The 25210-nt window shown below is 41.5% G+C and overlaps 2 protein-coding genes across 8 annotated transcripts; one reads left to right on the top strand and one right to left on the bottom strand.

Moving 5' to 3' along the window:
• Positions 1 to 79: 79 nt before the first annotated feature.
• On the bottom strand, positions 80 to 12603 carry ddhd2 (DDHD domain containing 2). 7 transcript variants are annotated; one of them, XM_056375387.1, is made up of 20 exons: positions 12308 to 12603; positions 11583 to 11818; positions 9606 to 9798; positions 8034 to 8227; positions 7791 to 7880; positions 7521 to 7641; positions 7339 to 7428; positions 7110 to 7251; positions 6766 to 6974; positions 6618 to 6679; positions 6383 to 6502; positions 6212 to 6307; positions 5870 to 6046; positions 5706 to 5732; positions 5178 to 5333; positions 4946 to 5048; positions 4689 to 4850; positions 4370 to 4474; positions 2442 to 2610; positions 80 to 2265 (listed from the first exon to the last, which is right to left on the bottom strand). In XM_056375387.1, the coding sequence occupies exons 2-20, from the start codon at positions 11700 to 11702 to the stop codon at positions 2184 to 2186; spliced, it is 2418 nt and encodes an 805-aa protein (XP_056231362.1). In that variant the 5' UTR covers positions 11703 to 11818; positions 12308 to 12603; the 3' UTR covers positions 80 to 2183. The 7 variants fall into 7 exon arrangements, with proteins under 7 accessions (XP_056231362.1, XP_056231364.1, XP_056231365.1 ...); XM_056375389.1 differs by having other exon boundaries at positions 11583 to 11796; XM_056375390.1 differs by having other exon boundaries at positions 11583 to 11775.
• Positions 12604 to 13083: 480 nt separating this feature from the next.
• On the top strand, positions 13084 to 25188 carry si:ch211-166a6.5 (clustered mitochondria protein homolog). Its single transcript, XM_056375383.1, has 30 exons — positions 13084 to 13136; positions 13481 to 13524; positions 13785 to 13926; positions 15406 to 15515; positions 16031 to 16202; positions 16816 to 16953; positions 17085 to 17239; positions 17344 to 17498; positions 17674 to 17796; positions 17994 to 18126; positions 18271 to 18363; positions 18497 to 18663; positions 18837 to 19016; positions 19100 to 19531; positions 19623 to 19696; positions 19802 to 19906; positions 19997 to 20097; positions 20194 to 20346; positions 20447 to 20509; positions 20641 to 20873; positions 20969 to 21053; positions 21270 to 21423; positions 21534 to 21673; positions 22565 to 22645; positions 22738 to 22863; positions 23016 to 23125; positions 23238 to 23331; positions 23446 to 23571; positions 23680 to 23753; positions 24281 to 25188. The coding sequence occupies exons 3-30, from the start codon at positions 13881 to 13883 to the stop codon at positions 24927 to 24929; spliced, it is 4272 nt and encodes a 1423-aa protein (XP_056231358.1). The 5' UTR covers positions 13084 to 13136; positions 13481 to 13524; positions 13785 to 13880; the 3' UTR covers positions 24930 to 25188.
• The last annotated feature ends 22 nt before the right edge of the window (positions 25189 to 25210 follow it).

Here is a 25210-nt window from a genome sequence, read left to right as displayed (position 1 = left end):
ATTACTTGCTGCAGGTTAATTCATTGTGTTTCCAGATCCAGAATAAGAATGCTTCATTGAACTCCAAAGAACACAACAAGACCTTTGAAATGCTTTATTATGGCACACACAACATGTAGCCATATTCATAGGGTATGTATTCAGAAAGGAAAACATTTGTTTTTGGTATCAACATATTAGTATCAAATGCCAAAACAGTAGTTATGGTAAAGAGGAAGAGCCAGAGTCTTTACTGTTTAATTACTTATATTTCCAGAAACAGAGACAATGGTGAGGTTCAAGGAAATCACTCCAACATGGGAATTTAGTGTTCAGTGCATTTCTAAAGAATGAAAAATGAACAACCCCATTCGGTTAATTCGTTAATTGTGCGGATGTTACACCCAGAGAGCTGAGATACAGGTGATTCAGAGCTTTGGTGGTGGGGCTGTGATGCCCTGACAGTGCATAAGATATGAGTCATTGAGAAAGTTAAATCACTCTAACAGAGAGAGTTTCTCAACTTTGTTGTTTGGACCTCATGTTGCTTGATTTGCAGATGCAGATCTGAGATATTTCTAACAATGATATACTGATATTTTTAAAATATATTTTACATAAAATAAATATGATTAGCTTCAGAATCACACAATTTATATATAATCTATTTATCATGCTCTTTAAATCAAATTCATGTGATTTCAATGTTACAACTGTTATTGCTGCATCTGTAAGAATTATGTAAATATTGGAACGTTAATTCAGTCACCACCAGGAAATGTTGAGAAACTCTGCTCTGACTTAAAAAAGTGCATGCAATACAGATAGAAATTATGATTACACAATACCTTCATACAAAGGAACAAATGATGGGATCATGTATGATTTGGCCCTTAGATTTTGCAAAAGTTATTCAGATCCCAGTCTGTCTTGGAATTAACTATATCTGAAGATCAAGAATACAAAGGTGGTATTGGTTTACAGCAAGATATCATTTGAGTCATCTATAACAGAGCAGAAAGAAGAGAATGATAAAGGAGGAGTGGAACAGACCTAGAGGAGAAAAGGTGGAACTGGCCTTTCTGTGCAATTCCCACAATGCTATAACATGCTGTACTCACACACACAAACACACACACCATGAGAAGACAACCATCTTATCCTTTGAAGCACCTGCATTTCTGTACTTCATTTCTGACATGATACTTCATTAGGATTACTTCTTTCCAAAACATGTGTAGATATGATCAAACTGAAATAAATCATTCAAATGAAATAAAAAATGTGGTTAGAAAGAAAGATGAACTTCACTTTTCATTTACAGTCAGTATAAGACTGAAAAAGGAGCTGCCAGGAAACTTGTAACAGACAGAATATCAACCTTCATTTTCCTAATCAGGTTATTTGTAAGGAGGAGGTCTAATGTTATGCTATGGGAGAGATTCCTTGGTCAAGAGAGATGCCAAGAGAGTGGACACACATAATAGGGATTATAGTTAATTATAATTATAGTTCTACATTTCTGAGTTTTGGAGGCTGTACATAGGTCTGAGAAATATATCAAATTCTATAGATTATAATCTACTATTTTAATTATAGTCTGGGATATTTAAATATATTTTTTGTGAACTACAGTACATAGATATGCCAGCTGAGAATGAATCCCAGTTTGAAATACAAACCAATTTGATGAACACTAGACCCGTTACGTAACTTAATGTGTTCTTCTTACTTGAACAATTATTGTGTGTGTCCACTGGTTCACATGATTATTTTTTTTCAATATTATTCAGCTGCAGCTTTAAGCATGATATGTCAATAATTGTTGGCAAGTGAAAGTGCAAAGTAAAATTAAATAAAAAATGACTCAAATAAAAAAAAAAAAAAAGTGCCATCAGGAGCATGACAGTAATGTTTGGGTGGATTTGAAACAACTTTCACACACCAAACCCAGTCCGGTAGTGGGAGTTCAAACGAAACCAAGAAGCTATGACTACCACAAATTATCTGAAACAAGATCACCTGACTGCAGCCAAACAGTCTCAACTGTTGGGAGGAGGAGAGGGCAGGGCAGGCAGGTAACACCCAGACGGTAAGGCATTCTGGAAGAGGATTGTGGAGCCTCTAGCTCAGTCAAGCTGTCTTTCATTTTCATACTTTCAGGTTACTGTCATGTTAGCAAGTTTACATTCGTAAAACTTTTATTACTGTTGTGGCTGTTCAAAGGCCACACCCAGCTTATCATAGATCTCCTTCAGCAGCAGGAGAGCAGTATCCTCAGATTCCCTAACAGACAGACAAACAGAAAGAGAAGGAGAAGGGGGGAAAACGTAAATGATTTTAGATTTTTAAAAATTGCTACATAAAATGTGATACAACAAAGAGCAAATACCAGGAACGCAACATACAAGGACACAATTATTGTAGTTCACCTCTCCTCTGAACAGGTATGCATGACTCACCAGTAACACAGATGAGACTGGATAGCAAACAGGTATTCGTTAAAGCTCTCAATGGGTTTTTCCTGAAGTACGTAGTCGATCCTTCGTCCTCCATTCAACATCCCCACTTTAATCTCTGGCTGCTCTCTCTCCTCTGTTGACACAGAGGACTCTGCCTCCTCACTCACTACTGCAGGGACAGAAGTCAATACAGATAAGACTGTATAGACAGACAATAAACAGCTGAAACAATGATAATAGCTAGCAGCAGCTGCCTGTTTTCACTCATATTTTTTGGTAAAACAAGAACAGATTATATAATAAGACAGGAAAGAAGAAAGTAGCTGCTGTCTGCAGCAAACAACATTCAAACCAAAGGGAATTTATAGAATAATGCAGGTTGAATACAACACGAGGCAGGTTCATTCACCTCTCCTCTGGAGCTGAATTAAATTCTTAAACTCAACAGGCATAATTTGCTCATATACGATGTGCTGACCAATTACAGTTAAAATAACATAGATTTAACTATTTCATTTAAAAAAAGAAAGGGCAACAAATACATGTCTTACAAATACTGCAGGTATAGGGCAGGTTTTAAAAGCAACTCAGAAATATTCAGCCATAGTGGTCACATGATGATAACATTTTAAGAGATAATATCATATAATAAGAAACAATATTTACATATCACATTTCCTAATAGTGCTGTATAAATTTAAATAAGTTGTGATAAGTTTTTTACTTGTTTATTTTAAATTGACCTGTTAAATGTTTGGGCACTGACTCTTAAGTGAGAGTATGATGTTGAGTAAATGTCAGTAAAAGTGGGTCCATTTTGTGATGAATGAATGTGTTTGTTGGTATATTATGAACACACTGTTGTCTTAAGAGTGATCTCAAATTGGCCCTCCACAAAAACCTAAGTAGCTGGCTGCTACTTTTTCATGCGTTTTAAAATGGATATTTCGGCACCCTAATTCTGCATTTACTATCTTATAATTATAACATTAAAAAGTATAACTATTAGTACCGTGCAGTACTATTTAGGGAGCTGAGCTGAGCTTGTTTGAGTCTTCCTTAAGGGAAAAAGAGTGAAAAGTTGACAAAAAAAAAGTCATAATTTAAATTGTATGGTCTTTTCTGATAGCAGCTGCGTTCCCCTTGTGTCATTTAATGAACTGACAGATTAAGTACTCCAGGTGGTTTAGAAAAGGACAGGACGTGTACCTGCATGTACGTGACTTGCTACTGATGAATGACATTACCTGCTGGTTCAGCTCCAGCAAATGACTCACAAAAACAACTGTATCACTACTACACCACAAGTGTTATATGTTCAGCTCTTAAGAGAGTGTCCCATGGGCTGGTTACAGAAGTGTCTTCTGATGCTGACAGTCAGTGAAGCACTCAACTCAACCAATCACAACTGATAGCCAGAGAGGGAGGGAAAGCCCTGAAGTAAGTGTCAGTAAATTAAACTTGAAGATTAGATGTACAGCAGGAGTAATGCAGTTGGGCATTATGGGAAGGAGGAGCAGAGGAGTAGTGAGAGCCTGCAGCAATAATGACTTACATTACATAATATTTGCTCTTTGAGAAGAAGTTAATGTGCCAGAGTAAACCATAGTAAGTAGCAGAACAGAAGAAGAATCAGAATCAATACTGCAGGTACAGCAGCATATTTTCTACAAGGAATGAAGTAGTGACAGTAATTTTCTGCCTTTCTTGCTTAAATAATGGAAATTTTCCAGATTCAAGCCAGGGAAATTGAAATATAAAAGGCTGTATGAGAGACAGTCTATAACAGGCTCATAGGCTTTCATATGCTCATAGGCTAGAAAAGTAGGTGATCACCAACCATTCCACTAAGCAGTTAATAATAACCTAGAGAGAGTTCATTTAGTCGCTTTTTCATTTACTCTAGCCATGTGGTTATCCTGGCTTACCTTGGAAGTAATACTTATGAAGGGCCCTGGGCCACTCCAGTATTTTAGTCCAAAAATCAGCACTTTTCTCGTCTCTCTTAGCAGAAGCAGTGACTGCCGCTGAGGCTGAGGTTCAAGGTAAAATGGTAAGGGTTGAAGGGTCGCAGGAGCAACCACCAGACAGAGCAGAAGAGGGGAGGGGAAGGGAGGGTGGTAACATGCAAAGAGGGATGAGAGGAGTATGAAGAGACAGGGTTAGAACTCTTCTGCACACACACACACACACACACACACACACACACAACATTCACAAATACAAACAAAAGTGATTTTCTTTTACCCTGTGTCTCTTGAAGGTTTCTCTCTATTGTACTTTCTCCTTCGTCCACCGGGGGCAGTGCAGCAACAGGTAGCCTGGAAAAAGACTGCCACGCCGTCCTTAGTGATCCCAATACATTGTTCTTCAAATCCATGCTCATACGGGTCAAGCTGTCCTTTAGTTCTTCAGGACAAAGGAAATAGAGACTATCATTAAACAGAAGCTCATATGACAATATTGTTCAACAAAGACAAGGAAAAAGAGATAGACAGTCATACCCAGGTGCATCCTCTTGCGGCCTTTATGATGAGGGATTAGCATAGGCTCCAGATCTACCTCTGAAATAATCATGGGCTCTATCCGATAGGCCACAGGGTCATACTACGCAGCAATAACAGGGAAGAGATGAAAGTAACTTTTAATAGATGACCTGTTTCACTATGTAAGAAGAATGCTGTAACTGGCAAAGGAAAGCTTGTGTAATCCTGCAGCAAATATGTGATTACTCACCGGGTGGTAGATGTTGTAAAAACTCTTGCAGGTTGGGAAGGTGTAGTTTGGATCGATGCGCTTGAGCCCACGAACAGTCAGAAACATTCCAATGGGAGAGCCAAATGCAAAAAACGTCTGAGGGTGGAATGCCAGCTGTGGGTAATCAATGGATACCTGGGGAGAGAGGGTGGGCTCAGAAACACGTGTGCTAATACAGAGCCAGTAAGACAGATGGAATTGAGATAATACTCCTCTGGTGAACCCTGATGTTTGAAAACAGACAGGCAGACAGGCATTCATAGGGAGGGAGTGTGAAAGCAAGTAAGGAGGAGACCGGGGAACTGACCATTCATGCAGGAACGGATGAGCACAGACACAGAGGGTGTTATTGGATTGTACGACTCAATGGGACAAACACAAATCACAGTATAATGTGACTTAGCCATGGGAACTCCATGGCTCATAAAATAGCCACGATAAATCAATCGCCTTGAGTTTTCCCTGCCCACAAAGCCTGGTAGCATGGGGACACTATGTGAGACACACCTGTCCCTTGGCTATGCCTCCATTGGTCTGTCCAGGCAAGCGGGGGGGGGGGGGGGGGGGGGGGGGGGTTGGAAGAGAAGCAGGAATTTGATGCGTCAAAGCTTTCAGCTACTGGTACTCCCAAGCACAAATAATCGTACTGAATCTGTAAGCATGTGTGCTACCTGTCCAATGCCCACGTCGAAGTATTCATAGTCTACAGCACTGGTGACAGATTGCTCCCTATGGAACTGGTACTGCTGCGCCGTCAGTCCCGAAGATTGGTCACCGTCATGATCACTGGTCGTTTGGGTTTGAACTTGCAACCCTGGTGCCAGACACACTGTCCCTGTCTTACAATCCTGTTTAGAGTGAGATATACAAAAATGCTTATTTGATGGCCATGTCGAAAAATACACATAAAAACACAACATGATGAAAAGCCACCAGCAGGGAAATTAATCCACATTTGTTTGACCATATAAAAATGGGAGAGGAACTTGGGGTAGCTTTTGCCCATGTCTGACCGCTGGAAGCCATTTCCTCTTGATGTAGTTCAGGATCTTCTTCCGAGGTCCAAGAGGGATTCCTAAAACTTTGAGATCACTGTCATGGCAAAGAGCCTAAAAGAAGAGAAACATACGTTTTTAACTATGCATTACACTTGAATTTGCATGCCCACTGTGTGTGTGTGTTACCAGTGATTCTAGGTCAAGGTTTTCTGCCTGCAGTGTATCCAGGTATTGCTGCAGGCCCAGTCTGGTCAGAGTCTGCTCCAGTGTGTCACCATTCAGACGACACGGCTCACCAGAAGGTACCTTGAGCACATAGAGAGACAGAATAGGAAATCAATTGTCTTATGTACATACATAGAAATATGCAATCATTTTAGCAGTATACTGATGTTATCTTTTACTATGACTGTCATTGTACCCCCTCTCTGGCTTCTGATCCAGTCCTCTGATTGGTTAGCAGGTCAAATAGGATCAGTGAACCTAAGGGGACAAAGTGGACAAGTTGAAACTCCGCTTTTTTATGTTGCACTTGTTTGTGACTGTGTGTATGTTTCTGCAGCTCTAACCCAGGCTATGGCCGACTACTGAAACTGCCCCGTTGAATTCTGGGTGTCTCTGTTTAAAGAGGGAGTGCAGCCTGTTGATCTCTGAGGCCACTGTGTCCACTATGGTCTGGCAGTAGGTAGGGCTGTTATAAAAAAACAGGTCCAGCAGAGTGTCATTGGTGAAATGTCTCAGCCTGCTGATGCTGGGAAGAGTGATCCTCTGGATGTCCCTGAAAAGCAGAGAAAAGGGGAGAAAATTAAATGCAGGTAGCCAGAGTTTGACAACTTTCAGCAAGTAATGAAGACATAAGTATTGTAGAACAGGGTAATCTTTTTGGAAACTCTCTATCTCTCTTCATACGTACTCATCCACACCAGTGGCATCCCCATGTAGAGCGCTGTGCCAGTTGACTGGGAGGAACTCAACTCTGCCCACCTGGCCATCCTGCTGAGCACGTTTATAATGAGAAGCCAGGAGGGACAGGGAAGCACTCCTGAAGTCATTTACTGGAGAGAGATAAGATGACAAGGTGTCATAAATACATATAAATATATGCATATACATAAATAATAAATATTCACACACACACCTACCACACTGTATGATGGATCTGAAGCGCAAGTCACACGCAGGGCCGATGCCATGCACCATAAAGACAAGGTGGTCCACCTTTTCTGGTTCACCTGGGAACACAGAATTATGATGAGCACTCAAGTGTTGACTGCAGGTTATACTTTCTGAATTTGGCTTTTATTCCACATTCCTACACATATACCATCAAGTATTTCCACAGAGATGTTGTCCACTCCCCTCTTTACTGTTCGAGGTCGGGTCTGCTCTGAGGGGGAAGACACCCACTCATCCTGCAATCCTATTGGCTGATACTGCATTATCAGCTGAGTGAGGAGCAGGGAAATGAAAGAGAGGAGGACTTATGAGAGGAAAACACTGAACCTAATCTAAAAAATACATATTAACTTGTGGTGTGGCTTTGTCGTGTATTTAATTATGCTGTTCATGGTGATATTTTAACATCAGGCCTTACTTTGGGATTGTGTAAGATAACAGTCTCTCCAGTGGGAAACTCCAGTTTCCTCTTCCATTCGTCCAAGGTGACTGCTATCATATAAGCCTCCTGAAAAATTGGAGGATGGGTGGGGGAGAAATCAAAGACAGACAAAAATGAAAAGAGTAACTGAGGCACAGACAGAGTTAGGAAGAGAACATAGTCAAAATCTGAGGGAATGAGCGGTGTGGTGGTATAAGCTCAGTGTCGGTGTCAGACTACCTCCAGACTTTGGCTGAAGTCCTCAGGGTAAGGCATGAACCTGGTGTCTTTATCGCCTTTGTAGAACCAGGTACAGCGACGGACTTCAGTGGGACCTTGCTCCCAGTACACAGCGTAGCGCTTCCTCTCTTTGACATGTACGTCATACCGCTCTCCATCCACGGCTACCACCACCTCCTCCTCCTTGTCTCCTCCTGCAAAGTAACCATACATAAATAGGTATAAAACCTAGATTTTCAGCAAAGGTTCTACAAGGACAAGTGAGTATAATAGTGTTGTGCTACAGTGCTTTAGATTTGTAAGAATACACGTTCCCTGATGTTCTAGATATTTGTGTTAAATGCATGGAGGAAAACGGTACATGCAATAATTATTTATGGGAATGCAAAAGGCTAAAATGATTCTGGAGAACGGCTGATGAATGAATGAGACATATGACTGGAAAATAAGTTACTTTTCAAGCTAAACTCTGTTGAGAATTTACCCACAAGACTACATTGTTACTTTGCAGCAATCACTGCTCACTGACTTTGTACTTCTGCAGCAGCATCATCAGGAGGCTAAGTGCAGTCTTCTGGAATATTATGGACATATTTTACCCTCTATCGGGCTGTGGGCAAAAACACTGCCACCCTGTCTCGCTTTAGAGAGAATTATATTGTCACAGGGAAAGACAAGAAGTCAAGTCAAGTCAAATTTTATTTATATAGTGCCAAATCATATCTCAGGGTATTTTTCATATAGAGCAAGTCTAGACCGTGCTGCTTTTTATTGCTTTATATGTTTGCATGAGGTATGTGTGTGATTATTAATGTAGATATTCAATATGTTGAAGGCGTAGTCCTGCACATAACCTTCTGTAAAACCACAACACAAGACTTTTACACTTTGTTTTTGTTTTTTATGGATTAAACACATGAGATACAACATGTTAATTGCTGAGCTTCGGAGATGCTGTGAGGTGGATTTTATTACTTTGGAAAGGGTCAGACCAGCTGCTTTAGCTTTTTCTCCCATTTTCAGTCTTTAAGCTAAGCTAACCGGCTGCAGACTGTTGCTTCATATTTACTGTATAGACATTAGAGTGATATCTATCTTCTCATAATGTCAAGTATTCATTTAAAATTCAAATCAATTTTATTTAAAACATATTTCATATTTTCAAAATAAGGGATCTTTCTTTTTAAACAGCCCATTCAATTATAAGTGGAAGCATGAATACCTTGAATGTCAACAATGAATGAATGTATTTTCTTTTTCTTTTTTTTCTTTGTTTTTTAAAAAACTATTCTATATTGACAATAAAACCGAAAACCTCCCTGAAACTAAACATCAACTTGCCGTTAAACTGCTAGTAACAGTGGGCATGTCCTGTCAAGACAGTAAAGTGCCCTAGTGGGCATCAGGCCATGGTTGGCAACAGTATTATTTTGACATTTTATCCTTCTCACTGCTGTTTATAGCAACTCATTCCTTTCTTTTCACATACCTACCCTGATAATCCATTTTTAACAAAACACATATGTACAGTATACAGTATAATGTACATGTAAAATATATACACCCCCTTACCAGTGTCGAAGGCCCTTTCTAGTTTCTCAGAGTCTTCTATGCTGAAAGGAAGCCAGGAGGTGCTGTCATCGGCCCGTCGACAGAAGAACCAGTGAGGCTGCACTTCTTGGTAAGGAGCTGGGACCGACTCCATGTCAAGCATCTCAAAGGAGGATGTGGAAGAAGGAGAGGCCTCATCCACCACAGGCAACACCTGGAAAAAAATTGTACCAGCACAGTCAAGATGTTAAATCAACATTTCTTCTTCATATCAGCAATATTGCTCAGTTACCTGGTAAGGGTAAATGCCTGCTCTATACACTACTTACAGACCTGTGTTTTCCTTCTTTAGAACAGCTCACCATTCACCTCTGCAGTTTCCAGAATAAGTAAATACTGAAGTCTGAGCTAAGTCAGCACTCTTCTATTAAGCTCCTATCAAGGAACCTGAGACTATCAGACAAAGCAAAGGACAGTCGGACAGAAAAGGATCAGGCCTCCTCTTGGACGGAAGCACAAAGCCCTGTTTTATTCTTTCCTCCTCTACAAGCTATCTCTTGTCTCCTCTTCTTTCCACTACTGATACAGCTACAGCTACAGCTGTATCAGTATTGCATCTACCTCCACTGAATATCTTACATTGACAAACAATGCTGCCAGTAATACTTTTGGTACTCCTGCTGGTCCTGTGTCATTGTGTTGAAAGAAAAGACAAAGCTTGATACTGCTAGATACAACAACCAACTCCCACATGACACACAGGAGCCAAATCAGCAATTCAATTTGGAATGTAATGTGCAAGACTGAAAATAAACAGGAACGTGAACGGAGCACCATTCCTAAGAATAAAATCAGTCTTAAATTCTTGTGAGCAATTCCTTCCTGTTTGTGCACTGCTCAGCACGTTTGCAACTTAAGACTTTATACGGTATAGTATATTAAACCATAATGTGATTCGTATTACTCGTAATACCCAGGTACGTGTATGTTTCTAGCTTATCACTTACAAGAGGACACACACTGACACTAGCTTGCGACACCATGCTGGTTTTATTGTCTCCTTCGGTCTATGTGCTGTGTCTAAAAATGTACAATGTGTGAACACCTTAAAGAAGAACAGCAAGTGGCTTCTGTCAATAGCCTCCACAAGCTCACCATTTCTTCCCTGCCCTACTAATATTCAGAAAGGGGAAGAGAATGCATTTCTGCCCGAGAGGACAGGAGCACAAACAATCACTTTGTACTTTCTCATTTGTTCATCAGATTCCGTAAGCAGTGAATGGTTTTTCTAAAGCCTTGTTTGGAGGCACATTGCAATGAATCCGATTTGCACCTTTTCAAATTCATTATCACTTGAAGAGAGAATTTGGTTTCTAAGTATTTCAGAACTGGCATGGCCTTGAAATTGTGCAAGATGTCATGGCTTGTTGTACAGAGGTACAATGTTACTTATATCAAACTGTCAGTGGTTGCTTATAACTCCCAGGGCTTCCCTGATCACAGACCAGCCTAGTCCAGGACTGAAACAAAAACCTTATCAGAGATTAAGGTCTGTCTTATATACAGGACCGTGCATGTCAAAATACTTCTTCAGATAATAAATGTGAGATAGTATAATCTACTGTGCTCAATAAGAGCAGAATCTCACCATCAGCCCAGCATGAAATAAAACATAATCAATTCATGCCAGTGATTCATTGTCAACAAAGACTACTATATGTTCTCTTTCAGCACTGACCTGGCCATTTTTATCATTAAAACATGTGAATGTTTCTTGTTATACACTAACAATTTATCAACGTAAGTATGCACAAGGTAACTTGGTAATTTTGTTTTCCCCTTAACCTTTGAACCCAACCCTAATCACAACCAGTCACATCTGTGATGCCTAACTAGAATCTAAATCCTGTAAATCCTGTTTCCTACTGGAAAAAGGCTTTGTCATTCAACAATGTTACACTCACAAATCAAATCACACAATCACACATGCACCCTCACCTGATCCTCAGGTGTTTTCCCTGTAGCCACAGTCTGAGTGGGGTTGTCAAACAAGTCTTCTGTGTTGACGTTAGGGGCAGCCTGAGATAGACCCCCCTCCTCACCGGGACTGAATGACATTAGCCCAAGACCAGACCCCAACCCTCAGCTCTGACCTGAGGGGGGGCAAGGGGAGGGCACACAAACACAGGACCTGCAACAACCCAGCTGCACACTGAACGAGAGCAAACAGGAGGCTGAAAGACCATCAAACTATTAGTTATATAACATGCAATGCCTGTCAAACTCACTTTCAATTCACTTTCTATTTACTTGTATCAGAGCATCATAGATGGTGCGATATAAAGATAAACCAGCTCTGAGGAAACCCTGGCAGTTGTTCCACCAATCACTAAATTGAAAATTGAAAATGTAAACAGGTTAATGTGTCAGCTAACGCTAACCGTTAATGGCTGTAATTAAGAGTTCTGCTGATTTTATTTGTGAATTTCTTGACATTATCTTGAACAAAACTAGCTAATGTTAACGGTTATTTCTCTAGTTTTTGTTAATTTTAAGAATGAAACAAATACTTCGTAGAGGCCAAAGGTACTTGGTTGGGGTTCATGCTAGCTGAGTTATGATGGTTGAACAGGACACTAGTGTTAAGTTCTCCGTTCTCACATCCTATTGGGTGTTTTGGACGTTACAGAACTAGTAAAAGACAGTTGTTAACTTAGACTCACCGACAACTTCACATACATGCAGATGATTTGTTTACGCAGAGGATTTGTTTTCGTTGTTTAGCTCGCTTTGGATAGCTCGGCTAGCCAAGGACAGCCTCCTGTCAAACGCTGCGCGGTTCGGGTTTTCTCGGAAATGTGACGATTGGGAGATTAACGTTCACAAATGGCCACATTAACCGTCAAATAAAATGTTTTGAATAAATACAATTCTACGAAGGGAGTTAGCTGTGATGCCTGAGCTTTCAACGTGTGAATATTAGAGGGCGAGACACGTGAACACAGCGTCCATTTTCAATAGAAAAAAATATTCCTAATAAACAAATAATATCGTACGTTTTCTTCAGCTAAGTATTCAGCTGTAAGAGTAATTATAATTCAATTTTATTTAGACTCAAACGGCCTTCGTAAACATCCCCCATGGTGCAAAAGAACGGAACTTTATGCGCAAAACATACAATTTACAAGGGGCACGGTAAGGCAACACGAGACACCATAGCGTCACCAGGCCGCCTCCCCCAAATGTTGACCCGACGTCATGAATCTGCAGACGTACAAATGAGGATTGGAAAACAAAACGTATTTAGTTGACAGTTGCTGTGTATTACACATCGTAACTTACTCATTCAGTGTCTTATAATCACAGATATGATTAGATAGATTAATACCCATGAGCAGATACATGTTTTCCAGCTGACAGACAGTTGAAACCAGGCTCTAACATACTGCAAGTGTTAGTTTGAATGCCATGTTGAAGTCCAACCTTTTTGTAAAGGCCTCAGGTTTATTTCAAGACATTCACCTGTTCAACGTAATCCAGAAATCTACCCAGGTATGTGTACAATGTGAACACAGTGAGTGTAGGCCTCTTAACAATGAGAGATCAATCACATCATAATACACAGACACACCCATTGGTCCCATGATTGTATTTTCAGCTAAATCTGACTTCTATCAATAGTCAAGAGTGTTACATAGAGAATACAGCCATTTTGAGAAACTAAAAAATTAGAATACTACTTAATTATGTTCCTGTTTTTACCATTGAAAATGTGTATATGGATAAACTAAATGAACCCTGCGTATTTGTGACATGAAATGCTTGATGTCAGAAGCAGAGTGGTTGGTCAAACCACTACCAAACCCACTGTGTGCTTAATCCCCCTTCTCCTCCAGGGTGTATGGAGAGGGAGGAGTGAAACATGCCAGGGGAAGGAAGAGTGAGTAGAGCTACAACACACTGACACACCCAGTCCAACAAACTGTGAGACACATGCAGGGAGTAATGAGTCTGTGTGGAGCAATAAGAGGGTGTGGCCTTTTCACACAGGGAGAACAGATAAACTGAGTTTGCCTTGTAGAAAGGGGCAGGAGTCACAGTCCTGAACAGACAGCCACTCACTTTCACTCAGCTGGGCTCACAAGCAATCCAGCTGCACATATCCACTCACTCTCTCCCTCACTCTGTGCACTCTTCCAGCAGTTTGAGGCAAGACACTGAGGGGGGAGCAACTTCCAGAACACAGAAGTGAAATCACAAGAGGAACGCTCAAGAAAAAAACTTCGACACTCAGCCATGAGGGACAAAGTGAGGAGAGGAGGAAGAAACCAGGCCAAAACTGGTGAGAAATCCCTGCGATGTGTTTTCCTCTTCTGCTCCTCTCTCTCTCTCTCTCTCTGTCTCGCTTTTTGCTCTTTCCTGTTCCTTCTTTTTTCGTGTGGTGCCTCCCTCGCTGCAGAATGTGAGGAGGGTGGGAGATTTAGCACTGCACTGCTGCTCTGAACTTGCTACTTGCCTGAGCTATTCGCTGTTCTCACCAACTTTTTAACCACTTGGAGAATGTGCTTTTAACTTTTAACTTTTATTGTGAATTTATTCACACAGATACAGTTAGTATCAAACCTGAAAAAGCTCTAGAAAAACTGTTAATACTCAGTTAAACTCCTTTAAGAAGGAAAAAGAGTAGATTTTGTTTAAATCCCTGCCATTGGCAGGGACGCCATTTTTCCTGCTCGTCATCCAAATTAAAAAATCTTACACATACATTTTAAGTTCCCACTACCTTTGCTTGCCTTGTAATTGATTCACCTTTTGCCAAACTCTCAAGTTGGCCTCTCAACCTTTTTTAACCTTTGCCACTCCCCCTTTACAAGACAGAATGATTGAGTCAATGTAAGGCGTTTACCACCCCCATATTTATATATGCACATCATTTTCATTTCGAGGAACTCATTATCAGGGCTGAAATGAATGCTGTTCCCGGTTGTAGTAAGGCAGTAGCTCCAATAGAAAAGGGGCTGATGGCTCCAAGCTCGAAGCGAGGAGGGGCCTTCTTCCAGCCAATCACAAAAAGAGAAGCTATTTTTTTGGGTGCTTTCCAGTGGTAAAGTGGTCCCAGATTGACAGCAAGAACTGGGGATTTACTGTGGAATGAACTACAGTCTTCAGAGATGAGTGCCAAGTGAAATTTTCTGGTTTGCTGTGTATATGTCAAAGGTGTCATATATACATTATGTGCATGCATCCATGCAAGGTAGCACGCTCTACTGCGAAGTTGTAGGTTTGTTAGTTTATGTGCTGTAACATTCTGCTGTCTAAACATGCCAGCGCCGGGTGTGGTTGACCTTTTTACTCTGAGATGACATGAGGGCCAGTAGGCAAATTCAACAGGTTTAGTCACACTGCAGGTTGAGGAACACGCTGGGTCCTGCTCTCCCTCTGGTTCTGCCAGTATGTGTGTAAAAAGGCGGACACACCCCACTTTCCCTTTCTTTGACATGTTTTTTTGCATAAATTCACTCTCACCCTCAGGCACTCTCACACACAGACTCCTCAGTCCAGCGCGTCATCATGTTAGATGACTCTGCCACAAGAACACAACTGAACATAATAAGCGATGATTATAATTCATTCATTCATTCATTCAGTTATTCATCCATCTTTCTATAACAACTTCAGACCCTTTCAGAGTGAGCTGGAAACTATCCCGGCATATAATGAGTGGAAGGCAGGAAAGCAACCCATATTATTTGCTTGTCCTACGGAGGGCTCTGTGATTATCCTCACTTTGTTTTGTTTTTCTTACTTCCCCTTCAAACAGATGTAATCAGCGTGGCTGGTGGAAAGAATGCTGTTGGTATTAAGCAAGAGGAGGACACATCATTCCCTGTGAAGATCCAGGGAGCTGGAGTAGAGCCGTTTGAGCTGCAGGTACAAAACTGGACTGATATTTCCTCTTAGATGTTGTTCCCTATCTTTTTTAAGTGTAAGAAGATTTCATAAATAATTTGATAATAATGGAATCCAACAGGCATAGCTGAGCATACATATTTATAACAATTACATTATTTATCTTGTGTTGTATCTTTAATTTTTGATAGTGTAGAACCCTTACAGTGCTCAATTGACACATATATTTTAGTCATATGTTCTTCCACTACAGGATCTATATTTCTTATATAGTATATATATATATATATATATATATATATTATATATATATATATATATATATATATATACAGTATATACTGTATATATAGAATACTGTAGCTCCTGTCAGTGTGAATGTTTAATGTAATGCCTGAAATACTCTGTGTTGTTTTATCCATATCTTTCTGTGTATCTCGGGGACTGTCCCCATACAATAGATACCTGAATTTTCATCCAATTGGCAGGTTTATATGTGGATATTACTTAGTGTGTTAAACCATGTATTTCTGTAGGTCCATGGATTTTGGCTCGTCCAGGATGCAGTAATGACCCTGCTTTCAAGGGATGAGGTGTGTCCTCGCTCCAACTTGTCACTGGCACTAGCTGGAATGACTCTGGATCCCCTGGCAGAACTACAAAGCCTCAAGGGCCTTAAACCAGGAGCCATTGTTCGCCTTGTGGAAGGTAGCAACCTTTTTTCATTTTTTTTTTCTGGTGTACTTTTTTTTTTATAGCCAATTAAGTGAAATCAAGACAAATGTAATTTGTCTGAAGAATTCTTTTTTTAATTTAATATTTTTTCCAGTCGTTTGAGCTCCCCACTTTCTTCTGATTTGTAATTAATGAATGATTTATTATGGGTAGCAAATCTTATTTGCACTGTAGCACAATTAGACTTGAAGGATTAGGATTTCTGTAAGAATAATCCTATCCATATTTTCATCACACCCTTTCCTTTTCACACACACTTCAGTCTCTCTCAAGTCAATGTAAACAGCTGACTCACCTTTTTTGAGACACCATAACAAGGTTTATAGCTGCAGAGATTTATAGCTGCAGAGATTACAACTGTGTGCCAACCAATTAGTCTGTCTCTCACCTTCTGGCGATTGAAATACTGAAACAAACTCTCATGTAGCTCATTTGTTCGTACCTACAGTATGTACTCTGATAGATTTGTGTCTAGGAAATATGCGTCATTGATTAATAAAAACTTGATGTTATCAGACCTTTGCCAAATTGCTATCAATTTCATAAAGTCTGAATTTTGTGTTAACCTGTATATATTTCTTTCCAGAGCCCTACACTGCCAGCTCAGCCAGGCTCCATCTGGCTCGTGTCCTGGAGCTGCTGAGAGCGTCTGGACCTCAGGATGCACTGAGAGAAGCACGCTCACCAAGCCTACTGGAGACACTCACACATACACTAACACCAGGTACACACACAAACACACACACACACACACACACACACCAACAGACTGTGCACTTAAACAAGAGGGAAACACAAAGCCACAAAGTAGCATGTAAATTATAGTGAAATCGTTCTTTTTTGTCACTGGTGCAGAATCCAGCTTACCGAACGGAAAGAACCTGAAACGCTCTTTAAGCAACACAAAAATAGAATCAACCAACCAGGATGGAGCTCCACCTGAGTACCTCCTCCCTGGTTCCTCAGACAGACCACTTATGGCTCTCCTACCACATAGCTCCCAGCCAGAGGTACGTACTGTAAATACCTGGAATCTGTTTGAACACTCTGCTTGTTCACCCAAACACACACACAGACACACTGACTCTCTGTCACTTTATATTTGTGTCGTCAGGCCCCCAGTTACCTGAAGGACCTGTCTCTCAGCTGCTGGAACCCACCTCCAGGACACAGGAAGCTGCAGGGAGACTTCCTGTACATCTCTGTGGTGACAATGGAGGGACGACGATTTGACATCACATCTTGTCCAAAAGGTTTCTTCCTCAACAGGTAAAGAAAATCATGATATTTAATCAAACTCTCGCAGTATATTACTTGACTTCCTTGTCAAAGTAACATGCTTCAGCACTCCTGTATACATAGACGATATAAATAACTAAACTTACCTTGATCTATGTTTCAGTTTAATTAAGAATTCTTTTCTCTTTCCCTTTCTTCATCTCAGGTCTACAGAAGATGTTTTTGATCCTCGTCCTGCACAGTCTGCTCCAGTTTGTCACTGTTTCACTGACCTGCTCTGCCACATCAGCCCTGCCTTCAAAAAAACTTTTACAACACTCAAAACCAGGTAACGCTATTACCTGTGCATAAAGGAAGCACAAATACTACAGTTCCTTGCCAGAATCCCAACAGTGGGTTTTGTATATTCCAAAATTCCAATAATTAAAATGATTTAAAGTCATAGACCATGTTGTTGCATTAAAATTACGTGAATTAAGTGAAGGAGATCGTGGATAATGCATCTTGCTGTCTTTCCTCCTTTAGGCCTCAGTTACCACCAGTAGAGGTGATGCCCACTCCTTACCACACGCTGAGCTGGCTCGGCCCTACCTGTGCCTCTCGCACTCACAAAAACACCTTCAGCCGACTGGGAATGGATGAACAGGCAGCAAGACAGGTTATTTACAACAGAGGACAAGTGTTAGCTGGTATTCACTGCAGTTTGCTGCTGGAAGTGATATTGAGTGTAACTATGTGTGTGTGTGTGTGTGTGTGTGTGTGTGTGTGTGTGTGTGTGTGTGTGTGTGTGGTTAATGTGTAGGCTCCAGACTGGAACGAGGAGTTGCAAGCAGCCAGAGATCTCCCACAGGGCAGTCTGGAGGAGAGGCTGCAGAGAGACAGAGCTCTGATCCAGGTAACCATTAAAAGCTGTAATGTAGCTCAAAACAGCAGCAGGACAGTTCAGGAATACATTATCACCAGCTTTCTTTCGTTTGTTCACCCACTTTCTCCTCTTCTCACCTTCTTTCATACCTGTTTTCTCTCAGGTGAACAGTGCATTTGTGAGGGCTGTCATGCAGGGGGCAGAGACTGTTGTAGATGGCTTTGTGGAGCCAGTAAATGGAAACCCAGAGGACCCAGCTTTCCTGTGGGGTGGCCTCTTCATGAGCCAGGGGGCAGCGAGTGCAGTGTTTGGTGGGGAAAGAGGTCGCAGGTAAGAGCGAACCACAAAAAAGAAGACAAGATATTATAGAAGTAAAGTCATTTGCTCTCAATTATGTGTGAGGGTTTAACAAAGTACACTTTGTCCCCTTGCTGTGTCCAATAAAAGGATTATAAAAAGAGTGGTGCAGACTATTTAAATGTTTCCTCATCTTCTTCTTGCAGGGCAGCTCAGAGGCTGGAGCTTAAAGGAGTACAAGCCTACAGTGACCTAGAGGGGCTGGAGGGGCTGCACACACTACCTACAGCCGTTGTAGACTACAGAGGTGTACGTCTATCTGCGCAGGGTTTGGCCCCTGGCTTGGAAGGCTCAGAACAGGACCAGGGAACTGCTCCTGCCTCAAGGTACACCTTCAGAGGACCTGACAAAAAACTGTGTTTGACATTCTTGTGTTTTCCGCTAACATCTTTCTCCTTCTTGTCTTCAGAGGCTTGCTGTACGGGATAAATGCAGGACCCCAAGAGTCTCCTGATCGCAGACGGCTACTAGCGCTCCTGGCTAGTGCTGCCAAATCTCTTTCTCTCCAGAGACATGTAGTTGTTGTGCAGGACAGTCACAAGGTCCCACTGTTCACTTCAGTGGATGCTCAGGGACTGTTGGGAGCTGATGGGAGGTTCTACATACTGGATGTGTTCAGGAGCTTCCCAGCTGATGCCAACTTCTGCCCAGAGGCAGAGACAGAAAGTCAGACAATCACTGGAGAAGAGGAGAGGAAAGAAAGCTGTGAAGAGGATGAGGAGAAGAAGGGTTGTGTAAAAGATGGTTGGCCAGAGAATTATCACACAGAGCTTCCAAAGAGCTTTCCTCACGGCCTCTGTAGACTGAGGCCAGAGCTGGTGCAGGCTTTCATCCAGCACAAGTGAGTTCTACATGAAACAAAACACTTTTAATCTCCACCTTTTTGAGTTTTTTTTTCACAAAATTGAAGTTTTGTTTTTTGCTTCTTTTAGACACTGTCAGTTCACTCAGCGTGTCAGGGAGACACTGGATGAGAATGGAGGCTTTGAAGAATGTGCAACAGCTTGTAAGAAGTGCTTTAATAGATCTAATGGAACAGCAAACTTATAGTTACTACCTACAGTACTTTTATTTTATATTTTATTCTTGACAAATGTTTTTATTCTTGCAGGCGACTCTCGAGCCACCAATGCAGTGCGAGCTGCTTGTAAAGACGTGGGCTCAGTTAGTGACATCATCTTTGAGATGCGCTTTAACCCAAACATCTTTTCTCCAGGTATTCAGAGAAACTACACACTCACACACATGCACGGTCACATCATTTGCTAGAACACAATATCACATGCTTCCTGTGCCCTGCGTTTAGGAGTATCCTTCCCTCCTGGTGAAAGTGCATCAACAAACCTGCAGGAGAGGTTACTGAGGGAAGCTGCAGCTTTCATCACCACACACCAGATACCAGCCTTTGTAAGTGGATCCATGGTTAACATGCTTTAATAGACACATGTTGTGTGAAAATGAAACAAGTTCATCACACGTGTGTATGTTTGTACATGTTTGCAGGTGGAATATTGCCTACAAAGCTATGAGGCACCGATGGATGGAGCTTCTCTAAAGCAGGCACTACACCAGCGAGGCATCAACCTCCGGTATCTGGGCCATGTGATCAAGGCCATCAGCCAGTCAGAGCACAAGGAGCGCCTGAGACATATAATGGTGTGTTTTATTTACAAAATAGCCAATCTTAAACTAGTCTTAATGATCCAACCACTCTCTTAACTGCGCTTCCTTTTTTCCCTCTTTCTGTGTTCAACAGAGATCGGTCATAGGCGACATTTTTATCCGCTCAACAAGAAGAGTGTTCAACAGTTTCCTCCAGGTACTTTACAGTATTCTGTCCAGAGCATTCCTTTGTTTGCACACCTCAAAGCTGGGGGGTGAAATAGCTGCAGGTTTGAGTCTACACACTCCAGAAAGAATGAACTGTAGCCTCTGGTCATGTCTTTGCAGGGTGTGGATGTGCCTAGTCTCTCCGCAGCTGTCAGTCACTTCCTCTGCTGCCTATTGGTTCCCCACTTCACGCCCACTCCTGTCGGGGAGGAGACTAAAAAGAAGTCAAGGCGGCGTGGCCGAGGGGCCGGGGCCTCTGAAAGCACGCCGTGGAGCACGCTCACGGGGGCTGAGCTGTGGAACCTGGTTTGCCAGGATGCTGCTGAGACTTACAACATCTCTGACAGCCTCGGGTGAGGACCCAGCCATTGTTTGTTCTCACTTCGTGTTTGTTAGTACAAAGGCTTAGTGTCAATTTAACAATAACTGCCATTTTTCTCCGTGGCAGCTCTGGACCAAACCACCTTGCAGAGCACTATGGCCTTCAGAAGCTCTCTCTGCTCAGACAGTTCTGTTTAAAGACCGGAGTACAGGTAACAGACATCTGAAATATGATTCAGTATGTTAGCAACCTCTTAAATTAACCACTTTATCAATTGAAACACATACATATTAGTAATGTATTAATATACGCTGAGTTGTAATTGCAAAATTAGCTGCCAGATAAAATTATGAGAAGATATACTGTATAATAAAAGGAGAAAATATCTTTATCAATAAATTGTTTGTTAATTCTGTGTCTACACCAGTTGAGACTGAGGGACTACTTCCTCGACAACCAAAGTAAAGCTCCCATTGGTCCAGACGACATCCTCAACATCCTCCCTGTTGTCAAGCACATTCGCATGCCAACTGCGGATGCTTCAAAAGCATACGGTGCTGCACAGAACTCCATTCAGAAAGGTGGGTCAATAAAACTGGACAATAATCTTTATGATCAATATACGTTTTTGAACTGAATCTAAATGAAAAGTAAATTCTGTGCAAACTTGTTGTGTGTTTCCCAACTGCAGGTCTGCTGGATCAGGCCCATGAGCAGCTCAAAGAAGCAGCCTACTTGTTTGGTAGGGTGTGTGACGACCTGCACCCTGATGCCTGTTATTGCCACAGCCTGCTGGCCAGGGTGGCTTTCCTGCAGGGAAAGACAGCAGAGGTAGGCTTATTGCTCCATATTTCCTCAAAGCTATTCTATTGGCAAAAACCATTGTTACTTTTCAGTGGTGGAAAGTAACTAAGTGCATTTATTCCATTACCCCTCAGTTATTGTTTAAGGTACTTTACTTGAGCATTCCCATTTCCTGCTACTTTGCAGATTCAGATTTTTCATACAAAACAAATGATCAGTATGTAAAATATGAGTGATTACTCTCACCACTACATTACGTATACACATATTTTATACACATAAATTAGTTACAATCAGCAATACCTCAGCCAGTCAAAATGCTGCGTATGTGTCAATGCATCAACAATCAGTGAATCAATTGAACAAAATAATAGATTATATTAAAACACTGTAAAAGAGGCCATTCTTCATCATGATCAGAGCCTCTCTTCTGATTGGCTGACTGTTTTCTCAGTGATCGAATAAAAATATAGCAGATTTCAGGTAAACACTCAGAGAAACCAAATCCTACAATGTTGGATGGTGAGTCCAGGGGGGGCAGGTTTGGGGCATAGCTGAGGGCAGTGACTGTAGAGTTGTGACATCACACAGTTACACAAAGTCCTGACAGCTTGTTTTAAGACACAGTTACTGAATATGGGCCTTTCTCCGTGAACTCAGCGCTTTAATATTTTCACAGAATTAATATAGCACCTAGACCTGCTGTTTCATAAATAAAAAGACATGGAAATCTCACATTGTACAACATGGGACCTGTAAGTCTTCCACCATTGCTATTATGTATGTTAGTGTGCTCTAACTCTCTGGAAATGGTTGATGTGTATGCATTTCCCAATGTATTAACTGGATTCTAATTTTAATGTATGTGTAGCTGGCTATTACTCTCTTCTTATCACTGTGACTTCCTATGTTCTCCAGGCTCGCAGTATCCAGCTGAAAGCAGTGGTCATCAGTGAGAGGGTGCTGGGCTTTGACCATCCAAACACTATCCAGCAATATGTGAGTATAGCTGCACATTTATATCATACATTATGTATTTTATCACATGGTTGAATTGCGATTATCATCATATCATTATGTTTTGTTTTTAGACCCTCTTGGGTGTGTATGTGTTCGCTGGAGGAGAGACGGCCCTGGCTCAGAAGTGTCTCCTCAGAGCTCGTCTACTGACGCTGACAGTCCACGGAGAAGACCATCCCTACATCGCAACAGTGGATGTAGGTTGCAACACCTTAATGATAATCACTTCAGCCTCTACTGCCACCCCAAGCTCAAAACAAAAGTGTTTCACTATGTAATACAACAAGAAACAAGTGGACAACATCCACTTTTTAAAAAAAATGACAGCCCTCTCACCGTTTCCCCACAGAGCTGTCTTGGGTTGGTGCTGACAGGGGAGCAGACAGGGCAGTACCTTAAGAATGCCCTAAGACTTAACACTTCCTTCTTCGGCCCCATAGACTTGCATACAGCTCTCAAGTAAGTTATCATTTATTGCTTGCACTGATATTTTGTAGAGAAGATCTGCAAAGTTTTGTCTCATTTTTCAAACATCATCTTCGTTTCTCTCCCTGGTTTCTTGTCTGTGCAGTCAGCACCTGTTGGCCCAGTGGCTGTGCAGTAAGGGGGACTACAGAAGTGCTATGACTCATGAGAAAGAGGCCCTCACTGCATTTACCTCCTTGGTCAGTATAGCTTTGTTTGAGACGGAGCAAGAAAAATGGATTGGTTGTGTGTGTGTGTGTGTGTGTGTGTGTGTGTGTGTGTGTGTGTTATCTTATGGCTATTTTCTTTCTCAGTTTGGAGAGGATCACCCACAGACACGCTCCAGCAAAGAGTTTCTGTGCACCATTACCAAGCAAGCGGTGCAGGTGGAACGCTCTCTCAGACAGGCAGGAGCTGACTGCACGGAGCAAACAGTGGAGGTAAGTCCAGGAGCTCAGGTTGTCTGAGACCTCTGAAACCTCACTGAATATTAAGAAGAAGAAATTAGGAAATGTGTTTGTTAAGCTCGCTGTCCTCTATGTCTTTAGTGTCTGACTCCCACAACTGATACCATTTCGGAGCAGATGGTTCTGGTGACAGGAATCAGGAAGATCACACGAAGGTAAATCTCACTGATATATATGATGTAAAATGTCTAAAACTTGCTGAATGTGTTGATGCTAAAATGTAGGTCGATCAACACTGGATTTTTGAAGCTGATACTGATGGCAAAATCTTTAAAAATCCAATATTGAAAAAAATTGGTCAATTAAAACACATAATATAAACAAATATTCATGTTAAAGGTCCCTTAAATTAGTTTTTAAAGAATTGTGACCGAGCTTAACATAAATCAGAACTCTCTGGTGAAGTAATAGTGATACTGTTTCAAGCTTACTTTGGTAATTCTTTATTGTAACGTCTTGGTACTTATCAGCCAACAAATACACAATAACTGCTATATTTGGGATGAGCCAAAGCAGCCAATATTAATCAGCTAGCTCTAAAAGTATCCCATTTTCTTTGGTTGGGTCTTCTTTCTATTCCTCTCCATGCTGAAAATGAACAAAAAAAGTAAATAGTGAATAGGAATCTGATTTGATGCAGAATCTGCAGGATACCACTCATGAATTTATTGTCTTTTCATAGCGACAGGCTCCAGGAGTATAAGCAGAAACACCTGGAACGAAAGCTAGCAGCGGCAAAAGAACTGGGAATCAAACTACCTAACGAGCTATTCGCCTCAGAGACTGTGAACGTTGAAGAGAAAGGCTCAGGTCAAGAAACAGGATGCAGGAAGGAAGCTCAGGATGGAGGAAGCCCAGCAGTGGAGAACAGCAGCGAGAGCCAACAGGAGCAGCCGGTGGAAAGGGTGTCGGTGGAGAGTGCTGCTGTAGTTTCAGCTAACAGTCATTTGTTGGAGCCAGCTGAACAAAACCAGCATGAGGGGCAAATAGATGTAGATGGAAGAGACAGGGAGGACAGCGACAGAGCAGCTGAGGTCAAGATAGTGAATGGAGAGTCAGAGGTCAGGGGTGTAGGAGACCAAACTGAGACCAGTGCACAAAATGGAGTAAAGAGCAGCACAGCCAACGGGGAGATGAAATCTGACGCAACATGTGAGGAGATGAAGTCAGTTGAGAAAGATGGTGAAATAAATGGAGCAGGGGACATCACTGCGAGCCCACCAGTCCTTAAGAGTAAGGGGACATGGGCAGATGTTGTCATTTCAAAGGCAATTAATGGAGTAAATGGAGTAGCAGGTGATGTCACAGCCAATGGAATAGCTGAAGAGTGAACACACACATATATATATATACGTATATATAAGAAAAACAGTGTTGTAGTCAAGTTTTTCCAAAGTCACTGCTGAAAAATGAAACTCTCCCAGGTTCGTAGATGTAATTTGAACCAATGAACATGAAGCACAGAATAAAATAACAGAGAGTGAGAGGAGTATTACTTTGTGGTGGCGAGGTTATTACTGATGTAGGGAGAGGGCTGTACTGCTGAGTGTTATTTTTTTTCAACAATAAACTTTTTACTCTGGTGTATTACACACGTGCCTTCTCCTCTTTA

The sequence above is a fragment of the Seriola aureovittata genome, chromosome 5 (genome assembly GCF_021018895.1).
Source record: "Seriola aureovittata isolate HTS-2021-v1 ecotype China chromosome 5, ASM2101889v1, whole genome shotgun sequence".
NCBI classification, from domain to species: domain Eukaryota; kingdom Metazoa; phylum Chordata; class Actinopteri; order Carangiformes; family Carangidae; genus Seriola; species Seriola aureovittata.
The sequence above is the reverse complement of the archived record's forward strand: the minus strand, read 5'-3'. Positions and strand labels throughout refer to the sequence as shown.

What these genes read in the sequence shown, in the direction of transcription:
- ddhd2 (XM_056375387.1), bottom strand. Translation starts at nt 11,702, where the DNA reads ATGTCATTCAGTCCCGGTGAGGAGGGGGGTCTATCTCAGGCTGCCCCT. An exon ending in CCGCAAGAGGATGCACCTGG is followed by an intron (nt 4,851 to 4,945) that starts GTATGACTGTCT and finishes TTTGTCCTGAAG; the next exon opens with AACTAAAGGACAGCTTGACC. An exon ending in CAGTCTCATCTGTGTTACTG is followed by an intron (nt 2,266 to 2,441) that starts GTGAGTCATGCA and finishes TCTGTCTGTTAG; the next exon opens with GGAATCTGAGGATACTGCTC.
- si:ch211-166a6.5 (XM_056375383.1), top strand. Translation starts at nt 13,881, where the DNA reads ATGAGGGACAAAGTGAGGAGAGGAGGAAGAAACCAGGCCAAAACTG. An exon ending in TAGAGCCGTTTGAGCTGCAG is followed by an intron (nt 15,516 to 16,030) that starts GTACAAAACTGG and finishes GTATTTCTGTAG; the next exon opens with GTCCATGGATTTTGGCTCGT. An exon ending in AACATCTCTGACAGCCTCGG is followed by an intron (nt 20,874 to 20,968) that starts GTGAGGACCCAG and finishes TCTCCGTGGCAG; the next exon opens with CTCTGGACCAAACCACCTTG.